The 17,601-nt window shown below is 36.1% G+C and overlaps 2 protein-coding genes across 2 annotated transcripts in view; one reads left to right on the forward strand and one right to left on the reverse strand.

Annotated features, from left to right (window-relative positions):
- The window catches only part of LOC6626296 (uncharacterized), a 40,647-nt gene that overhangs the window by 14,775 nt on the left and 8,271 nt on the right, over positions 1 to 17,601 (forward strand). The gene's annotated exons all lie outside the window — the stretch shown is intronic.
- On the reverse strand, positions 8,689 to 10,807 carry LOC26531720 (uncharacterized). The gene is made up of 5 exons (XM_070209615.1): positions 9,665 to 10,807; positions 9,389 to 9,523; positions 9,253 to 9,331; positions 9,015 to 9,184; positions 8,689 to 8,915 (listed from the first exon to the last, which is right to left on the reverse strand). Exons 1-4 carry the CDS (start codon positions 9,935 to 9,937, stop codon positions 9,177 to 9,179), a joined length of 495 nt encoding a protein of 164 aa, XP_070065716.1. The 5' UTR covers positions 9,938 to 10,807; the 3' UTR covers positions 8,689 to 8,915; positions 9,015 to 9,176.

The following is a 17,601-nucleotide window of genomic DNA, read 5'->3' on the forward strand; positions in this document are numbered from 1 at the left end:
CTTTTAAGCGGAAGATCAGAACGTTAAAGTCGAACGCACAAAGTCGAAAAGATATGAATTATCGAGCTTTTAGCATTAGCACAGTATATCTCGAGAAGAGCTTATGAAGTTCTTTTTCAAAACATGAGGCTTTAGCTACTTAAAAATGAAAAGAATGTGCTTTTGAAGCTCTATATTTTAACATTTAGTTTGGAGTGTTGCAAAACTCGTTTAACTGAAAGAAAGTATGTTTAATCAAGTGTTTATAAACTTGCTCAAAAGCATTTTTACACTGTCCAACACTTAATTCCGACGGTTTCTCTTAAGTTTTCATTAACTGTACCACTTTTTAGCTATCTGGCAATGAAATGTACAACCCCTTAACAAGTTGTGGCAATAAAAAGTCGCGCAACAAGGAATTGGGGGCAAGGAATGTGTGTGGCAATATTCTCGTAAATCATTAAAAGTTCACTCGTAAAATGCGGACCACAAGAGCGACCAAGTATACTCAATAAGTCCAGCTGTATGAGTAAGTGGGTCTGTGAGAGAAAGTATTTATGTGTAAGTTCGTGTGTGCGAGTTGACTGTGTGTGTGTGTGTGTGTGTGTGTGTGTGTGTGTGTGTGTGTGGCCATGGCATTGTGCTGCCTCTCAGCAGTCATCTTCATGGCAATCGTCTGTTTGCCATAATAGTTGTTGTCCTTGTTTGCTGCCACGGCTGCGCAGGTTAATCGAAAAACTTTTACCAAATAATTCGAAAATGTTTAAATTGGCATTTAAATGGCAACGCAACCGCAACAGAGACTACACACAGAATCTCCGGCCTTCGACAGACCCCAAAAACCAAGGCCTAATATAAGGCTCTCTTCTTTATTTTTGACTAATTATTCTTGTTATTGTTGCGGCTGTTGCTGTTGTTTGGGGTTTGCTTTGAACTTAAAGCTGGCTTTTTATAGCTGACAAGCTTGATAAAATTGAAAGTTAAAACATAATCAAATGTTTTGAATACCATTTTTATGCATATAATAATATGTTGCATGTGCTTTACCTTAACAAAGCCCTTTTATGGGGCATTAAAAAAACAAACGATTTTATCAGACAATTTTTCGGATCATAACACAGCGCATTGGGCATGAAAGCTGCAAAAATATATCAACCTAATTAGCGTACATCAATCACACATTAAATAATTGGGAGTTTTTGTTTTAGTCCGTTTTGTAAATTAATGAAAATGGTAGCCGCAAAATTTACGAAATTGAATTGCAACAAAAGAAGCCAAAACGTGTGAGATAATTATTAGCAACAATCAGCGCTCGCATTGTCTATCACAAATATTTTATCACATATATAAATACATATATATATCAGCCACGATTAGCGCTGTAATTTAATTTAAATTAGTGCAAAAATAAATGAATACGTTAAGGTTGCCAAATATCATCTATTCAAATATTTATCAATTAGGCAAATTAGTTTTGGTTTTCTAAAAATGGCCAGCTTACATTTTACATTAGCTTATTTTCAGTTTGTAATTTTGCGCATTCTTATGTTTTGTGTTAATTTAAGTTTTTAAATTTTGAGGAAAATTGTTAAATGAAAGAAATGATGCTACCATTAGTTAGTTAATTAAAATTTACAAATTATTTATATACATATAATAAAATATATACACTTATTAAATTTGTTCGCATTGCGCGGGCTTTAAACATTTACCTTAAATTATGACAAAAAGAATACAATAAATTCATTGAGGGAATTTTATTTAAAGCACAATTTTATTTCAATTTACAATTTCTGTTCTACACAATATAATTGTTGATTTTTAATAATACATTATAATTTTTTATTATCTAAATTTAAAGTATACTTTCTAGTTTATTAATTAAATTGTTGTCTGTTTCAAGGAATATATTTATAGAATGATAAAAAACGAATATTTCTAGTATATAAAAAAAAGTAGACACTTAAAAGTATTGTTAACAATCGGCTTAGAGCTTCAAATTCGTTCTGAAATAATAGTTTATATATTTCTAAATTTATTTCTATAAATATATATATACGATCACACTTGCTCAAGGGCACATATCAAATGACAAAGTGGCGGCTCGCACAGTTTTTAGCACACACTTTCAAACAATTTGTGTATCTGTATTATATGTGTGTGTATAAACATTTATATTGCTCAGCCTACGCACATGTACTGTAGTACAGGCATATTTATTTGCCTACCCACTTGACCCTTTTTTATATATTTTTATGGGCAAACAAAAATTTTTAGCTGCCACTAAAATGAGTTAGGACCCAGCAGCGCAAAATCCGCCTTATTGTTTGTGACGCAGGCAGACAGTAAAGGTTTTTATAGATGCCAACACGAGTTGCGAGTGCCGGACAAACTGTGGGACAGTTTGGCATAAAAATGCTAAATATAAAACGCAGCACTGCGAGCATCAAGCCGAACTGCATAATGCACTACAAGCTAAGTTTGAACTCAGTAAGAATATAAATCCTTGCCTATAATAGCCCATGGACTTAAGCTACCCTTTTAGCGCATATCAACAATTTGCAGCAATGGCAGCTCACAAATATTTTTACGTATTCCGTTTGTAACCCTTGCAAATCGAGCAGCACATAAAAATGTACAGAGTACTCCTATTATATTATTTATAAATCAAAATCACGCACCGCAATTTCGTATGTGACGCTTTGTGAGCTAAGCCATATAATCTGACATAACAACAACACACTTGCACACACACACACATACACACACACACATATATATATATATATAGTGCGTTTGGTCTCTTCATTTGCAGATAAATTCATTCACTTTCATTTGAGTCAAATTTCCGTTTGCTTAGCCGCACGTGCTATGCCTCATATTTTGCTTCTGATTGATATTATATTATATGCGAGCATTTGGCCGGAAATTTTTTGGCTTTTATTATTTAGCAGCCATATGCCTACACATACATAAAGATTTATGTAGTTTGCGCTCAAATATAGTTAACAACTCTATAGTTGGCAAAAGTCGGGCATTTTGCGCTGATTAAGGCTTAAAGCTGTAATTAATTATCACACGATGACAATGCATTTAACATGCTGAGTACAGTGCGAGTAGTTTGAATAGCACCAAGTGAAGGGGCATAGGTTTTGCATGTGTGCTACCTTATTTAAAGATATATCATTTTATTTTCAAGCTCGATTGATTTCAGTCTCTCTTTGCTCTCTTTCCCTTTTTTATTATTCCCTCGTTCTGATTCTCTTGCTGATGCTCTTGATCTTCCCCATTAAATTCTTAAACAGTGCCATTCCATGCGATTCTCATGTTAGACAGCTAAGCTAACGCACATTTAGTTGAAAGTAATTTATTAAATGTCATTTTGTTGATGAATAAATTTGAAAGGCATTTAAATATAACCTCTTCGTTCAGTATATATAATACGTAATAGTTCTTGACGCAAGTCTTAAATGCTTGGAACAGTTACTAGTAAGTAAGAAGTAAGTTAAGGCGGCACTATTTGAGTGACGCGTATTGTATGCTTCATACGCTACACTTGAAAGCTGTTAAGAGTTTGGTATAGAGTAAATTTAAATTTTGGATGCTGCTTTGCCACTGTGCAGGGTTTCTAGTAGCCCATCATCTGGTGATGTTTTCGTCTTTGGGCTGGATTTTTTTTTTTTTTGGCATTGCCAACAATTACAGCAGTGAATATAAAATGTATATACATGAAAATATTTCCAGCTGCGCGAATGTAAATCAAAATAAATTGCAAAATCACGAAACTAATTTAAATGTCATGCAGCTTCCTAGTGCTGACAGGCATTGTTAGCAGCTAAAGGACACACAGGACGCACTCAGCACGTGCCCGTGCTAATGAAATAACACATTTATATATATATATATATATATATACATACACATGCACATGTGTGTGCGTAAACTTGACAGTTGGCATTTCGTATATATATCCGCGCAAGTCTGTTGCACTTCAGTGCCATGTCCTTAATGTCCTGCTTCCGCTTATTTACTTATATCGTATGCGTATATCTCTATTTAAAAAAATGGTCCGCCTGATAGACTGACTGGCTGGCTAATTGATTGGTGATCAAAGCACAGCACAAACCGTAGTTACCTTATATCATGACGCATTGATAGAGTCCTGGTGAACCTACAGATCCAAATTAATACAAAAAAACCAGCGGCAAGGCTCCAAAAATATGTATGTATTCTGTTTTCATTCAGCCATCCCTCCTCCCTCTGTGGTTCCTGGATGCACGATGCACTGGTGAACCTAAAGTTCCAAATCCCAGAAAAATGCACTTAAAAGCTCTATCAACAATTAAATTAAGGTTTGAAAGTTAACGGTTACAAAATACCATTGCACTGGCTTGCTTTATTTTAATTTTTACAAATAATATACTTATACTTAGATTGAAATCCTCATACTGCGTTATGGGATTCGGTTCTAAATAAAATTTCTCTTCCATGTATTGTTAAGGTTTAAATTATGATTGTACAGACTCTACACCTAATAGTAATAAACATAAAAAAAAAAATAAAAAATAAAATCGTAAATTAATGCCAATATTCCAAAGCTTGGCCCACATTTCAAATTTGTGAAGATATTGGTGGAGGACGTCAGAAGCTTCGTAAACACATGATGGTAAGATCGCATGGATCCTCGGCTTCAATTGTAGACTCAGTGGGCATGTCATAGGTAAAGAGGGTGTAGAGCGTGGGCCCCAACACACTCCCTTGACCGGAATTGGGCTTTATTTGACCGAGATATCGCCATTTAAAGTTTCCGAAGAACATTTGTGTGTTTGTGGACATAAAGGTAAAATAAAGCATTGCACACTTTTGTGATGACCACATAATCCGCTTGCCCCTTTTAGAATAGCTTTTCTACAACATACTTTTGGTCCGCGCATAAAAATAAACCATTCACAATATACCTCATACTGAAATATTAATTAAATATTAAAATGGAAATAACTCGGCTAATACGGTCCGAATTCGGATTGGCATACTTCTTTCTACTCGTGCGGGTCCGAACAATCAATTGCCACCCAAAAATCTGCATTCTACCTGCTAGTCATTTCTGTTCGCCTGGTATATTTGCAAAACTTCTGTAAAAATGTTGTTTTTAGAGCGGTGGGATATGTCGTTTCAAAACGACATAATCTCACATAACCATTATCTTATCGCTCTAAGAAAAATCCTGGACATATGACGTTTCAAAGCGACATAACTCCGCCGTTGATCTTGGCATAATAGTAAAAGAAAGCATTGCATACTTTTGTGATGAACAGATATTTCGATTGATCCTAATAAAGTAGCTTTTCTACAGCATACTTTTGGTCCGCGCATAAAAATAAACCATGTACAATATAACTCTTGCTGAAATATTTATTATATATTAAAATGGAAATAGCTCGGCTAAATACGGTCCGATTTCGGAATGATATACTTCTTTCTACTCGTACGGGTCCGATCAATCGATTGCCACCCAAAAATCTGCATTCTACCTGCTAGTCATTTCTGTTCGCCTGGTATTTTTGCAAAATTTCTTGTACAAATGTTGTTTTTAGAGCGGTGAGATATGTCGTTTCAAAACGACATAATCTCACATAACCATTATCTTGGCGGAGCTATGTCGTTTTGAAACGACATATCTCCGCCGAAATTTTCTGTGCATCTACCTTGTAGTCATTTCTGTTCGCCTGGTATTTTTGCCTAATTTCTTGCAAAAATGTTGTTTTTAGAGCGGTGAGATATGTCGTTTCAAAACGACATAATCTCACATAACCATTATCTTGGCGGAGCTATGTCGTTTTGAAACGACATATCTCCGCCGAAATTTTCTGTGCATCTACCTTGTAGTCATTTCTGTTCGCCTGGTATTTTTGCCTAATTTCTTGCAAAAATGTTGTTTTTAGAGCGGTGAGATATGTCGTTTCAAAACGACATAATCTCACATAACCATTATCTTGGCGGAGCTATGTCGTTTTGAAACGACATATCTCCGCCGAAATTTTCTGTGCATCTACCTTGTAGTCATTTCTGTTCGCCTGGTATTTTTGCCTAATTTCTTGCAAAAATGTTGTTTTTAGAGCGGCGGAGATATGTCGTTTCAAAACGACATAATCTCACATAACCATTATCTTGGCGGAGTTATGTCGTTTTGAAACGACATAGCTCCGCCGCTCTAAAAAAAATCCTGGACATATGACGTTTCAAAGCGACATAACTCCGCCGTTGATCTTGGCATAGTGGTAAAAGAAAGCATTGCATACTTTTGTGATGAACAGATAATTCTATTGATCCTAATAAAGTAGCTTTTCTACAGCATACTTTTGGTCCGCGCATAAAAATAAACCATTCACAATATACCTCTTGCTGAAATATTTATTATATATTAAAATGGAAATAGCTCTGCTAAATACAGTCCGATTTCGGAATGATATACTTCTTTCTACTCGTACGGGTCCGAACAATCGATTGCCACCCAAAAATCTGCATTCTACCTGCTAGTCATTTCTGTTCGCCTGGTATTTTTGCCAAATTTCTTGCAAAAATGTTGTTTTTAGAGCGGCGGAGATATGACGTTTCAAAGCGACATAACTCCGCCGTTGATCTTGCAATAATGGTAAGAGAAAGCATTGCATACTTTTGTGATGAACAGATAATTCTATTGATCCTAATAAAGTAGCTTTTCTACAGCATACTTTTGGTCCGCTCATAAAAATAAACCATTCACAATATACCTCTTGCTGAAATATTTATTATATATTCAAATGGAAATAGCTCTGCTAAATACAGTCCGATTTCGGAATGATATACTTCTTTCTACTCGTACGGGTCCGAACAATCGATTGCCACCCAAAAATCTGCATTCTACGAGATGACCCAAAATCAGAATAAGCGCAGGCGACATTATGTCGTTTTGAAACGACATAGCTCCGCCGCTCTAAAAAAATCCTGGACATATGACGTTTCAAAGCGACATAACTCCCCCGTTGATCATGACATAGTGGTAAAAGAAAGCATTGCATACTTTTGTGATGAACAGATAATTCTATTGATCCTAATAAAGTAGCTTTTCTACAGCATACTTTTGGTCCGCGCATAAAAATAAACCATTCACAATATACCTCTTGCTGAAATATTTATTATATATTACAATGGAAATAGGAGTTATGTCGTTTTGAAACGACATATCTCCGCCGAAATTTTCTGTGCATCTACCTGCTAGTCATTTCTGTTCGCCTGGTATTTATGCAAAATTTCTTGTAAAAATGTTGTTTTTAGAGCGGTGAGATATGTCGTTTCAAAACGACATAATCTCACATAACCATTATCTTGGCGGAGTTATGTCGTTTTGAAACGACATATCTCCGCCGAAATTTTCTGTGCATCTACCTGCTAGTCATTTCTGTTCGCCTGGTATTTTTGCCAAATTTCTTGCAAAAATGTTGTTTTTAGAGCGGCGGAGATATGACGTTTCAAAGCGACATAACTCCGCCGTTGATCTTGCAATAATGGTAAGAGAAAGCATTGCATACTTTTGTGATGAACAGATAATTCTATTGATCCTAATAAAGTAGCTTTTCTACAGCATACTTTTGGTCCGCTCATAAAAATAAACCATTCACAATATACCTCTTGCTGAAATATTTATTATATATTCAAATGGAAATAGCTCTGCTAAATACAGTCCGATTTCGGAATGATATACTTCTTTCTACTCGTACGGGTCCGAACAATCGATTGCCACCCAAAAATCTGCATTCTACGAGATGACCCAAAATCAGAATAAGCGCAGGCGACATTATGTCGTTTGAAACGACATAGCTCCGCCGCTCTAAAAAAATCCTGGACATATGACGTTTCAAAGCGACATAGCTCCCCTGTTGATCATGACATAGTGGTAAAAGAAAGCATTGCATACTTTTGTGATGAACAGATAATTCTATTGATCCTAATAAAGTAGCTTTTCTAGAGCATACTTTTGGTCCGCGCATAAAAATAAACCATTCACAATATACCTCTTGCTGAAATATTTATTATATATTAAAATGGAAATAGCTCGGTTAAATACGGTCCGATTTCGGAATGATATACTTCTTTCTACTCGTACGGGTCCGAACAATCGATTGCCACCCAAAAATCAGCATTCTACCTGCTAGTCATTTCTGTTCGCCTGGTATTTTTGCAAAATTTCTTGTAAAAATGTTGTTTTTAGAGCGGTGAGATATGTCGTTTCAAAACGACATAATCTCACATTACCATTATCTTGGCGGAGTTATGTCGTTTTGAAACGACATAGCTCCGCCGCTCTAAAAAAATCCTGGACATATGACGTTTCAAAGCGACATAACTCCGCCGTTGATCTTGGCATAATGGTAAAAGAAAGCATTGCATACTTTTGTGATGAACAGATAATTCGATTGATCCTAATAAAGTAGCTTTTCTACAGCATACTTTTGGTCCGCGCATAAAAATAAACCATTCACAATATACCTCTTGCTGTAATATTTATTATATATTAAAATGGAAATAGCTCGGCTAAATACAATCCGATTTCGGAATGATATACCTCTTTCTGTTCATACGGATCCCGACTATCGATTGCCATCCAAAAATCAACATTCTAAGAGATGACCCAATATGTTAAAATATACAGAACGACATAATCTCGCCATGATCATGATCATTTTCGTCATTTATTTATTATTTTCGTTCATTCACAATATACACATGCAGCAATTTTAATAAAAATTTAATAAGAAAAAACTCGACTAAATTCACTTAGATTTTGAACTCCTTCAACTCGTAAGGATCCCGTCTGGAACGTTTCCGTGCGCATTTTGCAGGTATTCGGTCGTCTATGTGGGTCCACTAGGTTCCGTATCGCTAGGCGATGATGATGGCTGAAAGAAAAAGCATTCATATTTTAAATCTTTAGATAACGAAATCAGACTGTATTTATCTCTATATACAAAACTGCTTGTCCTAACTGACTGACTGACCGATTGGTGATCAACGCACAGCCCAAACCATAAGAGCTGCGAAGCTGAAAGTTTCACTGTAGTTAAATTATATGATATAGGTGCACGTTAGGGCGGGGTTTCGGGAAATTCCATTTTGGGGTCAAAGATTTGGTGGATCACATTTTGCGCTCCAATTTATTTTCAAATATCTATAAGATAAATCATTTGAGAAGAGTTTCACAGTTTTCGCAGTTCTACATATGAACTTAATAAATACCTGTTTCAGCGATATTGGAAATTTCACCCGTACTTGTAGAAAGTTGGTGGATAACGTTTGTATAAAAGTTGATTGTTTGCTGTCCGATCAATTTCATAATTATTTTCAAAGCTTTTTGAGAAAATTTATTTTATACCTGCCAAGGGTCGTTTATATATGACTTGTATCGGTCCTGGTAGTTGACGCTTTCGTTCCCGCAATTCGCAATCCCGAACTCGTTTTGGTCATTTTTCATTTGGCACTGAGCACGCGCCATTTTCGCAACCATTGGCTAAAAGGGAAATCGAAATTAAACTGTCCAAAGGCTGCAGCTGAAATTTACGACTTCTTCGTGCTAAGCGAGCAGACAAGCCTCCCCTTACCCAATTCTCAATACCAACCCCCACTCCCCACCCCTCACTTACCCTCTTACCATATTCATCTCTGTTTGTCGTTGTCTGAACTGGGCTCTGCCGTTTGTGCGTCCTTTCATTTGCCCGCAAACATCCGACCCAGTGAAATGACTTTGTGGCTGCCTTTCCATAACGTGCTGGCCAAAGAAAGCGACCAGCACGGAGGGGCACGTGGAACGGTCGCCTGGTCGACTGGTCGCCTGGTCCGGTGGTATATGCGTCCTTTGGCGTTTAATCCTTGCCAGGATTTGCATTGCTGCATTGGTCTGCCCTCTTGATTTTTGGCCACTCATCGTTGCGGCCGCATGAATGTTAAATGCGCATTTGTTTTCCGGCACACCAGAAAGCCATGATTATTTTATTGAGCAGCTGCTCAGCCAAAGTTACGGCTATCAATTTTACAATTTATCTTAAAATTTCTATCAGAAACGGATATTGTATTTATTTTATGTTATTTCTTTTATATCTTCTTGTGTTTGACCACATTCCGATCATTCGACGAGTCGGCATTGACATTTTTGTTCGCAAATATTGCGCAACTGTTTTTGGCAAAAAAGTTTCACGTCCAAAATAATAATCCCTGTCCACCGACGCATCGCCCACACTAACTGCTCGGCTGAAGAGCTGTAAGCTGGAAAAAATATTTTCTTTCGAATGCAGGCAAAAATCTCAACTAGCTGCAGTTATGCGGATTTTTTTGTATGCATATACGAGTTTATATGTTCGTTTGTGTAAGGGTATGCGAGGTGTGCTGGACAAGTTCGTAGAATATTCAGAAAATTGAAAAATTTAAGAATTGTTGATATCAAGAAATATTTTAAACAGAAATTTGCAAACAAGGTTAACAAAACCCTATAAGACTTTGATTTATTTTTGAACTCTTTTAAAATGTTTTCTTTAATATATTTTACTTAAGTATGCTCGACTATGTCTCATATGAAAACAGAATACCTAAGCACTTTTTAGGGAGTGTATGTCATCTATTTGAATCTTCTTCTTCGGCTTTAAATGCATCATTAATCAAATACTTTTCTAGATATCTGGCTTGTGTGAACTGAAACTTAAAGCTGAGTTTATACAGTTAGGATATCTAGAAAATTATTTTAGCTACTATAAAAATTTAACAAGCTCTAAATTTGTAAATTAATTTCGTTTAAAAATTCGAAAAAAACCAAATATATATTTTTGAATTCAAATAAAAGTATCTCAATCAATAATATTTTAAAGGAAATGTACTATTATTTAAAATTTGAAAGTTATTTTTATATTCACACATATTGAGTATACTTTTCGAGCAGCCTGTGCAAATTGCATTCGTCTGCATTGCATGGGCAGAAACATGTAATATACTAAAAAAAAACAACCTCACCTCTTCACCCACTCTATAAGCCCCGCTCTGTGTCTCTCGAGTGTTTGCTGGCAACTGTTCGCTTCGGTGCACGCACAAATTGCCACTCGAACGGCCGAGTTACCGTTATCCACACACGCACACATCTCTATCTGTATGTGTATTTGTATCTGCATCTCTATCTCTATCTGTATCTGTATCTGTATCTGTATCTGTATCTGTGTCTGTGTCTGTATCTGTATCTGTATCTATGCAATCTGTTTGACATGGCATGTAAATAACACTAAGCACAATGCTATATTATGGCTACTTGGTCCACTTGGAAGTCATGCATAATGCCAAAGTAAACCAAATTTGAATTGTGAAAGGCTTTTATTCTTTTTTTTTTGTTATTTCTCATCTCAATTCCAAAGAAAGTTATTCGTATAAACTTAAGTAGCAGCCACACACAAACACACGCACAATGGACTTTTCAGCATTTGACAGTGTATTTATGTGTCAGTGTGTTTATTTGTTGACCACGGCCAAAGCTAATAAGAAATGGAAAATAATATAAGCAGAATTCACAATCATCTCTCAGAGCTACAGATATCAGGTTTTATAGTATATGCAAATAATTTATAATAATGCAAATACTTATTCAGATGCTTCGAAAAGTCTTCAGAAATCTTTTGTGAAATTTCGTCAAATGTTCAACAGCTGCGCTTGAACCCCATTAGAAACGCTTGAACCCCTTTAAAGATCGAATTATTGTTGTTGATGCATATACGACTTGTATATTTTCCAGAGAAATTCTACTTCAATCTGAATTTTGCAGTTAACATTTGTTGGCCATGTCTTCAACAAGAAGCATGCACTAGAAATTAGCACAGTTCGATGCATTTTGAGAACAAATGCTGTGTATTGTTGGTTAAAGCACCTCACCACAGCCCCAAGACGACAAATTGTGCAACATACGATACAATTTCTCATCATACAGGCCACAGACACAAACTAGCGATGGGCGCGTGCCTCGATTCGCAAACTTTCTTTACTTCTTTCTTTATGGAACCTGATTGATTTTTATAGCTGTATTAGTAAATGTGTGAACTATCATGAATGCAATCATTTAAAATCTCTTCGTGTTCATATAATGTGAGAGACGTGTTTAGTTATATGAATTCGTGTTTAGTCGTGATAGTTACCGTCTACTAAACTACAGCCCTGTCATCAGATTTCAAGCTGTCTCGTGCATGGTTTTTCCACAAAGGACAACACAGACACACACACCACAAGCACAACAACTGCCCAAACATGGGCAGGCAGGAGGATTTCAATTGCAATTTGAGTTGCCACAGGGTGGGTTAGGCCATTAAGTGTAGAAGCTGTGGCAGAGCCATAAATAAAGCAACCGGAAGTGTGATGCACATAATATTTATTACTGTCAACGCCTGCAATAAAACTTTCCACAATCAAAACGAAGATGCAGACGTAACAAAACAATTTGGCAAAAGCAATACCGAGAAACGAGCACAGAAATATACACATATTAAATCCAAAAATAATGTCAACAATTGTACATCTCACTTTGTTGGCCTAAACAAAAAAATTGTTCGCAAACTGCAAAAGTGTAATTGCAAAAATTTCTGTCACATTGCGACAGCTGCTGTGCAACAAAGTTCCGGAAACTCTCATCCAAAATTGTGGCTATTTCCTATGTTCAACTGATTGAAATGCTCTCACACACACACATGAGCTTTTACCCAAAAAAGAACCAAGTGACAAATTGTTGTAAATACTAAGCAAAGTTGCATAATGCCCCGAAGCAATGCGACAGCTTTTTAAACATGCCCCACAAAAATACACTTGTACACTGGGAAAAAAAAGTTATAGCAAAATTCACATCAAATCAATCTTGCTTGATTTAAATTAAATTGGAATAGACCACATGACAATTTGTTTTATATTTAACATGAGAGTTGGGTTACAAATCTTCAATTTCAATTTCTTAAAAAAAGTGCTGAAGACCTCGTATTAAGACATTTTAAAATAAAATTTAATGGTTAGAATCAAAATATTGGTGCTCAGTTTAAGAAATTATGAGCTTTGCCGGACACTAACAAGGTTTCTTCTCGAAAATAAAGAAATTTTAATTTTAAAAACTGGTTTAGCACTCTATACTCCACTATATTTATTTACACTCGTGTCTGACTTATCTTCATTTTGAAGCAACATGTTTTGGTATTAATTCGCTTCAAGCGACACTTGACAAACTGAAAGGAACTTAACTTAATCAATGGGAGATTAAACTTTTGCATTGAGCCAGTGTCAAAGCATCAATTTGTCATCGAACCCGGCCAAGGGCTGGGGTAAAAGCAATCACAGTGCCAAACAGAGCAACAACTACAACAACAACAACAAGAACAACAAAATTGTATTGTGTGCTGGAATTATGAAAATCCTGCCACCCAACAGCTACGCACAAGCAGCCAAAGCATAGGAGATAGCAGGAAAAGGCAACGTTGAGGAACTTTTGTCATATTTTGACATATTTTAATACGAGTTTATAAGAAACCACCCCACGATCAAGTTCCCGCCGCCCCCGTTTGCCGAGTCGTCAGCACTCGAGTTGTGGCCTGGAGGCCGTTTGACAGTTGGTCAACTTTAATTTGGTATGTGGATAAAACGTGTTAGCCCTTTTACTTGGCAGCCTTTAACCAAATTTATTGTAGCCCGCTTTCAGGCGCCGTTTCCCCAGCGACCAAAAAGAGGCAGTAAATTTAATAAATAAGTAAAGATGCCAGACTTATTTCTCACAGCGATTGTTGTTGTTGTTGTTGTGGTCTACCTCAATCAAAACATGTCGCATACAATAGCGAAGGGGCCCCAATGCGTCGTCTATCAACAGTGTCTTCAATAATTTTTCACACACACACACACAGACAGACAAGCTGTACTGTCACACTGTCATGTTGTATTCCCGTTAGGCACAAAGGACCAAAATTGCAAATAAGAAAGAAATACACGCATATCACAAATAAAAATAAAAAATAACTGCTCTGCGTGAATAAAGTGGATAAACGGAAAATATTTTAAGCCACGCATATTCGATACTCTAACCAAAAAATATGTGCTCAACTTTATTAGCCCTTAAATAATAAAGGGAATTTTTCTGGTTCTTTCAATTTACAAGAATCATATTTTAGTTTACATATTTAACTACCCAACTTCAAGTGTGTTTGTAAATACTGTAATTACCCAGGTAATTTGTTGTTTGGCAATATATAAGAAAATATTAACTCTTAATCATCAAATGCAACTTATAAAAAAATAAACTGTTGGCTGGCAAACACATTTCGATTAAAAATCATTTAAAACTTGAGAAGCTATTTTTGTGCATAATGCTGAAAATAATATAGTAATTGTGCTCACAATTCTTGATAATTATAATTTTGAAATTACTTCATTTTTGTGCTGCTTAACGCTTTTAAAGTCATGCTGAACAAGCCAACAGACCGACGCCCGCTGCGCTAACAACTTTTAACAAATCATAGATAGTCCCTTTGGGAGAGTATATGGCCCTAGAATGGCTTCAAGTGTCATTTATTTGTCGACGTAACCTTAAAAACTTTTGCCCAAGCGTCGCTCAGGAAAAGTGTTATGCGTGGGTTACAAATGTGTGTGTGTGTGTGGGTGTGGTTGTGCGCCTGCCAAAGGCAAAATAATGCATATAAAATGGAAAATCAGCAAAAGATTCTAACCTTAGTTGGCGCGCACAGCTAGCTGCTCCTAACTTATTCAATTTTTATTCTTCCATATTTTGTGTGTGTTTGTGTGTGTGTGTCCTTGACACAAACACTAGACTACATCGAAATTGAAATTGATTTGACAAATATTTTGCTGGCGTTTATTACATTTTTTTGTTATCAGCGCGCTGGCGCTGGCGCCTTGGCCTTTTCAAGTTTTGAACCCTGAACGTTTGGCAAGGATTACGTCTGCTATGGCAACAATTTCAATATGCTGGAGTCCACACTCACACACACACAGACGCGAGCACACAAACATGCAAATGCATACCAATAAGCTGACTTGAATGGCACAAACCGAGCTGAGTTCGTGGAGTTGTCGCAAGTAAATGCAGTTGTGCAACAGCATTCCACACATGCCACGGGGCAAATACTCGATAAATTTATGTATATAGAGATGCATTTAACACATTGACACTTGTTGCATGCCACACACACACACACATGGACACATACTCGCAATATGGCATTTTGTGTTTTATATAAATCAATATGAAAATCAAAGCAAGCACGCGTGAGTTTGTGGCTGTGACTTTGTCTGTGAGTGTGTGTGTGTGTGGGTGTGTGAGATTGCGTGTGTACCGGCAGCACCAAATACTATTTTAGCTGCTTAGAGTAACGAAATTAATGCTCTTTAACTGAACTATTAAGGTGCTTTAAGTACACCTAATAGATATTATTAATTTTTAATTATTTTTCTAAGTATAGAATATGTATAAAGAAATAATAATAATAATATATTCAAAATAATAATATTTTTAAATACTGATAAATATAATATAAAAATACCACGAAGTGTCTAAAGTGCATAAACTTTCATACTTTCGCCTTAAATACCATTAGAGTGCCCGCGAAAATGTCCAATTAGACAACTTATCTGAACTGTTAAAAGCTTCTCGCTGAATATAATTGTGTGCAACGGCGCAGCTTCAATAGCCACAATGACCTTCAGCGAGAGGGTATTAAAAGGCCACTAGATAATCAGATTAAAGCGAAGAGTGTTTTCATTAAATTACCACTTTTGGCTTTTATAATTTTCGCATTTGAGCCTTAATGCATGCAGCGGCGACCAGGACAATAAGGACTAACGACACAAGCGACGCAAAAGCAAAAGCTGTTTTTGTTGTCAATATTGACACATATGTATGTGCATGTGTGTGTGTGTGTGTGTGTGTGCGTTAGCAGATTGCAGAATACAATTGATAAATAGAATTTCAATGAAGTGGCTTAATAAATGCAAAGTCCTGTGCAAGGACAAATGTCAATAAATATATATTTATATATAGAGAGAGCAAGAGGGGGTGAGAGGGCACAGTGTAAATCCTAATCATAAAAAGAGCATCAACTAGGCTAACAACTAAAACCAATGTCAGCCACTAATTGTTACATTAAAGCTCAGAGTCTTACCATGAAAAACATTGTTGGAGTGATTGTGTGTGTTGATGATACACGTGCGGCTGCGGCCAGGTGATTAAGCTTTGCAAAGCAGAGCAGCAAATGGACAAGGCAAATAATCGCAGTAAGTGTCATCTATGGAGCGCACGTGACGTATGCGTAACATTAAGCAGAAGCTTGAATCTGAAGCTGGCAAAAAATTAACACAGTTTACCCAGGCTTAGACTTAAGCTGCACTTTACGATTTGTGCCCTGAACAACCTCAATGTATTCAGCTAACAAGTTTGAAAGCGTATTTTAAAATTGCACAGGAAAAAACGTTCTATTTGAGGTTCCGCTCTTTGCTGACGATTAGAGGATATAGATGTTTTAAGCGTTCTGTGTTAACGCCAGCAGCATTGGCTGGCTTAATGTTAGTTCTTCTAAAAAAATATAAAAAGTTATTCGTACAAAAACTCTATTTACCTTCTCATGTTTGTTTAGCCGATGCAGATTATGAGTTTAGACGATAATTCGCTAAATACAATCCGAACTATGTGAGCTTGATTAGGATATTCAAATTTCGCCTTCGAGGAGTTCCCAGGTCATCTGTAAAAAAATAAAAATATCGTGACATTAAATTAAATAACATCTGCTCATTATATTTAGATATATTTTAATAATAAAATTTCATAAATTATAATAGTCAGTTGCATGTTTGCATAAATAATTGTTACTTGCTAAATTGAAGTAACAATATTAAATTAAAATATTAACAAATATTGATACTATTAATATCAATTAAAACCCTAATGTGGTATAGATAAGTACTTATGAGTGTTTAATAAGGCCTCATAAATGAAAAAAAATTGTTCACTAATTATTCACCTAACACGCACACATATGACTATTACAAGTCGGCTATTCATACTCTCCAATAAAATGTATGCTTAATAGCTTATATATGCTCGCTTATAACTATATCGAGTCGACTATTCAGACTGCCTTTATATGTTTAACGGAGTGTTATAATCGTAATACATTTGGTGACAAAGCTTAAATAGCCCAAAACAATAAGAAAACCACCTAACTCAAATTCTGTTTTGAGGGTCAACAGTCGCAAAAATTTTCATAAATACGTTGGCAAATTGACCTATCGACACTTGAAATTGCGATACGACAACAAAAACAAAAACGGGGCAACTTGTAGGCAACTTTTGATATTGGCAAACTTTGAAATTAATTAAAATCGCCATCAATGCTTTCGCTCTGATGAAACCATAACAAAAACTAATATTTGACAATTGCCAATAATAATCGCCAGAGCAGCCGCATGTATTGCCAAAACGCAAGCAGCAGCAGCCAACAGCCAACAACAGCCAAAGACCAATCCAAATTATTGCAAAACAAACAAACAACAACAACAAGAACAACAGCGCCGACGACGACA

Source organism: Drosophila virilis, chromosome 5 (genome assembly GCF_030788295.1).
Source record: "Drosophila virilis strain 15010-1051.87 chromosome 5, Dvir_AGI_RSII-ME, whole genome shotgun sequence".
Classification (NCBI taxonomy): domain Eukaryota; kingdom Metazoa; phylum Arthropoda; class Insecta; order Diptera; family Drosophilidae; genus Drosophila; species Drosophila virilis.

What these genes read in the sequence shown, in the direction of transcription:
- LOC26531720 (XM_070209615.1), bottom strand. Translation starts at nt 9,937, where the DNA reads ATGAGTGGCCAAAAATCAAGAGGGCAGACCAATGCAGCAATGCAAATC. An exon ending in GACAAACAGAGATGAATATG is followed by an intron (nt 9,524 to 9,664) that starts GTAAGAGGGTAA and finishes TTTCCCTTTTAG; the next exon opens with CCAATGGTTGCGAAAATGGC. An exon ending in ATATAAACGACCCTTGGCAG is followed by an intron (nt 9,332 to 9,388) that starts GTATAAAATAAA and finishes TTGATCGGACAG; the next exon opens with CAAACAATCAACTTTTATAC.